General features: G+C 47.9%; 1 protein-coding gene and 1 long non-coding RNA gene across 2 annotated transcripts in view; one reads left to right on the top strand and one right to left on the bottom strand.

Annotated features, from left to right (window-relative positions):
- Positions 1-2,339: 2,339 nt before the first annotated feature.
- On the bottom strand, positions 2,340-5,457 carry LOC130457214 (uncharacterized). The gene is made up of 4 exons (XR_008916349.1): positions 5,219-5,457; positions 4,728-4,810; positions 4,094-4,293; positions 2,340-2,505 (listed from the first exon to the last, which is right to left on the bottom strand). It is a non-coding gene; the product is annotated as an uncharacterized LOC130457214 (long non-coding RNA).
- ABCC3 (ATP binding cassette subfamily C member 3) overlaps positions 3,258-6,000 on the top strand; it is an 84,413-nt gene continuing 81,670 nt past the window's right edge. Inside the window, exon 1 of the mRNA XM_056816605.1 lies at positions 3,258-3,464. Within this exon, the coding sequence (XP_056672583.1) occupies positions 3,420-3,464 (45 nt within the window). The 5' untranslated portion in view covers positions 3,258-3,419. The remainder of the gene's footprint in view (positions 3,465-6,000) is intronic.

The following is a 6,000-nucleotide window of genomic DNA, read 5'->3' as shown; positions in this document are numbered from 1 at the left end:
AAAGACTGTCTGCCCTATGATCTAGCCATAGCACTGCTGGGCTTGTACCCCAAAGAGATAATAAGGAAAAAGACTTGTACCAGAATATTCATAGCTGCGCTCTTTGTGGTGGCCAAAAATTGGAAAATGAGAGGATGCCCTTCAATTGGGGAATGGCTGAACAAATTGTGGTATATGTTAGTGATGGAATACTATTGTGCTCAAAGGAATAATAAAGTGGAGGAATTCCATGGAGTCTGGAACAACCTCCAGGAAGTGATGCAGAGTGAAAGGAGCAGAACCAGGAAAACATTGTACACAGAGACTAATACACTGTGGTACAAGAGAACATAATGGACTTCTCCATTAGTGTCAATGCAATGTCCCTATGTCCCTGAACATTCTGCAGGGATCCAGGAGAAAAAAACACTATCCACAAGCAGAGGACAAATGGTGGGAGTAAAAACACCGAAGAGAAGCAACTGCTTGACTACAGGGGTGGAAGGGACAGGAATGAGGAGAGGTTCTAAATGAACACCCTAATACAAATACCAACAACATGGAAATGGGTTTGAAGCAAGGACACATGTGATACCCAGTGGAATCCTGTGTTGGCTAGGGGTGGGTCGGTGGGAAGGGGGGAGGAATATTGTTTGAAAATAACCAAATAAAATAATGTTTAAATTGGGAAAAAAAGGGGGAGGACAGGAAAGGGAAGGAAAGAGGAGAGGGGAAGGAAGATGAGAAAGAAAGTATCGCTCTGCAGAGACTGGGACTGATATGACATTTATTTTATTTTATTTTATTTTTTATAAAAACCCCTACCTTCTGTCTTGGAGTCAGTACTGTGTATTGGCTCCAAGACAGAAGAGTGGTAAGGGCTAGGCAATGGGGGTTAAAAGACTTGCCCAGGGTCACACAGCTGGGAAATGTCTGAGGTCAGATTCAGACCTAGGACCTCCCATCTCTAGGCTTGACTCTCAATCCACTGAGCCACCCAGCTGCCCCCTATGATGATATTTTAAATACAAGGGAGTGAAGGGGAAGGAGGATCTAGTCACTGCGGTGGGAACTTTTAAACTTGTGAAGATTTTTTTATTTTATCTTCCTTTTTTTTCATTTTAAGCCCCTGGTCCTAAGGTAGGGACCTAAGAGCCACTGATGGAAGAAAATGGAAGAGGAGAAACTTAAGCTCTCAGAAGATTAGGGGAATGTGATGAGGCAGGCCAAGGAATTAACTTCTCCCAAAGGCACCCCCCCCCCCAAATCCCAAAGAAACTAACCTAGATTAGAAAGTTTGGCCCTTTGGGGAATTCTTTAAGGTTCAATCAGCCACAGGGGAAGGGAGGGCAAAAAAAATCTGCGATGTCTACTCAGGCTTTATCCTTATCCCAACATGTCCTTCAGGGCAGGCCAGGTCTAGTTTCTGTATAGATTGCCTTGGCTTCACCTATGGCCTGCTCTTTTGTTGCCAAGGCAAACAAAGGCCTAAGTGAGTGTACTCTGGTGAGCTGGGAGCAACATTGGTGCAAGAGAGGTGGGAAGAAAGAATGAAAGGGGGAAAAAAGGAGAGGCAGAGTTTTTTGGCTGCTTTTGCTTTATCTCTGTGGCTGTTGCCCGCCCTCCACTGCAGAGAAGTCCATGAAAGAGCCAAAGAAGAAAAACACCTTTGCCTTAGAACATGTGCCAGAACCAAAGAGCTAGGCAAGGGCAAGGAAGAATAGCTATCCCAGCCCTCAGATTTGGGGAAGAATGAAGAACTAGGAGCAGGCAGGAGGCCATCAAGGCTACTAACCTTGTAATTCTGTTCTTCTCATAAAGAGAAAAAGATACAAAGAGAGACAGAGACAGAGAGGGTGGGACAAAGAGGCAGAGAGACAGACAGAGACAGAGGGAGAGAGACAGAGACAGACAGAGACAGAGACAAACAGAGACAGAGAGAGACAGACAGGCAGACAGAGAGAGACAGAGACAGAGAGACAGGCAGACAGAGAGAGACAGAGACAGAGACACACACACACACACACACACAGAGAGAGAGAGAGAGAGAGAGAGAGAGAGAGACAGGCAGACAGAGAGACAGAGACAGAGAGACAGGCAGACAGAGAGACAGAGGGGGATCTGGAAAGAGAGAGACAGAGAGAAGAAAGGAGTGAAAGGAGATGGGGAGAGAAAGGGGGAAGGAAGGAGAGAAGGGGGATGTAAAACAGAGACAGAGAGCACTCTGGAAATGGAATACTGGGACCTGCTTCGAGGCCCTGTTGAATAAAGCAGCTAGCACTGAAAACTTGCTTCCCACCCTTACTGGCCCCAGCACCCACCCTGATGATAGCCTTTGTCAGTAACTTAGTAGACATTCATTCTGGGGTTCATCCAATTGCTTTCATCAGCTCCAGACTTGGCATCACAATCACTTGGATAACAGGCACAAAACTCCTTTCCTCAGTTTTTCTCCACCTGCAGTCTCTGGCAGATTGGTCCTGGTTCACCTGGATCCATCACTCAGGACAATAAAGGCCCCGGGCACTGGAGGGTTAAATAGATTTAGGCTTTAGAACTTGGAAACATTGGGTTTTTCTTGGGTGAGAAGAGTCAGAGGATTTAATCCTCCAGTTAGCTAGCCAAGGTGGGCTTTTAAAGGTTGGATTGCTGCCTTATTTTGTGAGGGAATGGAAGGGAATAAGTGTCTTATGATTTAAGGGAAGGGTCTTTATTTGTGGGTATCCTCGTTTCTTCTGGACTTTCTCTTTCTCTTTCCCTCTCTCTCCTCCTCTCCCTCCCTCCCTCCTTCCCTATTTCTCTCTCTATCCCTCTTTCTCTGTCTCTCTGTCTCTGTCTCTCTGTCTCTCTCTGTCTCTGTCTCTCTCTCTGTGTCTCTATCTCTCTCTGTGTCTCTGTGTCTGTCTCTCTCTCTGTGTCTCTATCTCTCTCTGTGTCTCTGTCTCTGTCTCTATCTCTGTCTCTGTCTCTGTCTCTCTCTGTCTCTCTCTGTCTCTCTGTCTCTCTGTCTCTCTGTCTCTGTCTCTGTCTCTGTCTCTGTCTCTCTGTCTCTCTGTCTCTCTGTCTCTCTGTCTCTCTGTCTCTCTCTCTCTCTCTCTCTCTCTCTCTCTCTCTCTCTCTCTCTCTCTCTCTCTCTCTTCTCTCTCTCGGTGGAGTACTGGGGAGTCGGAGTCCCTTGAAGAAACCATCCCAAGTCCCAGGGTCACCCTCCCGCTTTCCCCCCTAGCGTGCCAGGCCAAGTTCCTCAGGGACTGCTTTCGCAAGAAGTCTGAGCAGGGGACCGCAGGGAAGAACGTGCTGGGGGGGACGGGCGGGGCGCTTCTGTGGGCGAAGGGGGTGAGGAAGGGGTGGGTCGGGGCGGTTCTACGGCGGTTACACCCTCCCCTCTCTCGGCGGGTGCTCCAGGCTCTGCGTGGCTCGACTCGGCTCCGTTCTGCCCCATGGACTCCCTGTGCGGTTCGGGGGAGCTCGGCTCCAAATTCTGGGTAAGGCGCGGGAAGCTCAGGGTCACTGCCTGGCCGGGAGATCGGGAGGCGCTGAGAGAGTGGGGAGTCAATTCTCCCTGGGCCTGAGGGAAGGACGTAGACAGGGAAGAAAGGACTCCTAGTCCGGGAAGGAAGGGGCTAGTGCTGTGGCTTTCTGGTTGCCCTTCAAGAGGGGAATCCTCTGGGAGAGGGGGGGTGCACTGTACAGTTAAGGGAGTTGGTGTGGGATCTCCCCGGCACAGAGCTCAGTGTGAAGACTGAATGCCCAGCCGAGGGGACGGGCAGTCAGGTCCATGTGTGATAGTGAGTGCCTCTGGAAAGAGCCGGTGCTTGGGCCAGGGAGGTCCTCGCTGAGTGCCCGAACCCTAGGCTCTCTCGGTGCGTGCCTCCATTCCATCCAGCACATAGATTTGCGGGGGGAGGGTTTGTTTTGTTTTGTTTTGGACGGTGTTGCGGGCAAGGAGGAGGCACGTGGAAAAGAGGAAGCCAAGCCTCGAGCTCCCGGCAGAGAACTTCACCAGTTCTTTATGAGAGGGGCAACAACTAGTTGAAAAGTAGCAACAACAAACGACGTTACCTTAAGGAAATCCTCCCCCCTCCTGGGGCGTGAGCTCTGCACTTTAACTCACATTTCAGAGACTCCCAGGATCGGGGAAGGAGAGAGTTCCCCACTCCCCATTCCTCAAATCGCATGTGGATGGCTTGTTTCTCTGGGGGCTTTTCAGATGTCCTTGCTCGCTTACTTGCCTCCATGACTCCCACCTCAGCAAGTCCATATTTAAGGAGAAGCCGGCTCAATTCGACACGCTTTCATTTAGCCACTCAAGTGCTAGACATGGGGAGAGGGACCGAACCTTTGATTTCACTGATCTAGGGATCATTCAGATTCTCTAACCTTTATAGGCAATATCTAGCAACTCGGTGGCGAAATAACCTGCCCAGTCACACAGCCACAGTGTGTCGAGTCAGAACTCGAATTCAGATCTTCTTATTCTCAATGGGAGTAATTTTTTTTTAAAGGACACTACAAGTTATTATAATCTGCTGAGAGAATAGAGCATGAACATAGGTAACAAAATAAGTTGAAGAGAGCTGTAGTAACTATTAAGGGCAACAATCAGGAAAGACTTCTAGGAGGAGGCAGCATCTGAGCACTGAAGGACACTAAAGATCCAAGAAGCAGTGGAAAGGAGAGAGAGAGAGAACATCCCAGGCTAGAAAAGAAACATACACACACAGTTCCAACCCATTCTTTTCTAGTACCTGGATGTAAGATGTGGATGGGATGCTGACAGGATGAGAACAGGCACCTGCTTGCTTCACTGAGATATACTTGGTGATCATTACTGCCATTCAAAAAAGTAAAAAAAAAAAGATGGTTGTGCCCTCCCTCAATTCCTCATTCTCTTCTTTCCCAAATAAGAGTCTTGGAGTGTGGGCTAGGCTCTCCGGTTTGGTAACAGTATTCCTTTTGTGCTAATCTGGATTAGTCAATTGACCATCTAGGTGTTTTCCTGATTGATCAAGAGCTGAGCTCTGAGGGAAGTGCATGGGCTGACAGAGTGCCACATGCCTACTTTGGCTGGTGTGGGGGTAGGTGAAACTGGTCCCAGTTTTTCTCTGACCCCTCTGACTGTCTCTGCACTAGTCAAAAGTTTCATAAGGCAGAAGACACTTTGTGCTCTTCAATCCCATCCCTGAAGTATTAATAAAGCTCCAGTATCCAGAGACACCCTGATTTGTCATCCACTCACCCAATCTTGGTCAGGATTGTTCACTCAGCAGGGTCCAGAAATTGGCATTTGGAGTTAATTAATATTAATTAACTCATTACCTGTCTTTCTTTCCCCCTGCGTCATGAAGAAGCGAAGCCATCCACTGAGACAGTCAAGAATAGAAGTTTAGGGAACTAGGACCTAATAACGAAAGCTGTAGAGTTCTTTAACCCCTTCCTCACAGCAGCCCAATAAAGTAGAGAGTGCAGCTCTTGTTATCTCTGTTTAACAGATGAGGAAACCAAATTTCGACATAGGGAGGGTCATAGCACACACCTCACGGTGATTGTGAGAATCAAACTGCATCATATCTCAAACCTTAAAGCACAATGTAAATGTCATTATTGTTATTATTAGCAACCACAACCTTGCCCAATATGGCTGGAAATTTTTGCTTAAATGAAAGTGCAGGGTGGGCAGCTTGGTAGCACAGTGAGGAAAGCACCTGGCCTGGAGTCAAGGAAAACCTGGCCTCACACACTTCCTAGACCCTGGGCAAACTACTTAACCCCTTTTACCTAGCCCTTCCCTAAGAGTTGTTACTAAGACAGAAAATAAGGGTTGAAAAAATTAAAATACAAGTCCTTCTGGATAAGGAACTAAATCCTTGAGAAAGGGAATGTGTGCTAGGGGATGCTGAGGACTGACTTGATTGCAGATTGATGGGAATTCTAACTTGCCCTGGGCTCTAGCATCCATTATCATTAGCTATGCCCATCCCTTTCCCCCTCTATATACTTCCGGATTTTGAGGACCCGGGA

The sequence above is a fragment of the Monodelphis domestica genome, chromosome 2 (genome assembly GCF_027887165.1).
Source record: "Monodelphis domestica isolate mMonDom1 chromosome 2, mMonDom1.pri, whole genome shotgun sequence".
NCBI classification, from domain to species: domain Eukaryota; kingdom Metazoa; phylum Chordata; class Mammalia; order Didelphimorphia; family Didelphidae; genus Monodelphis; species Monodelphis domestica.
This window is presented reverse-complemented; position numbering and strand designations above follow the sequence as displayed.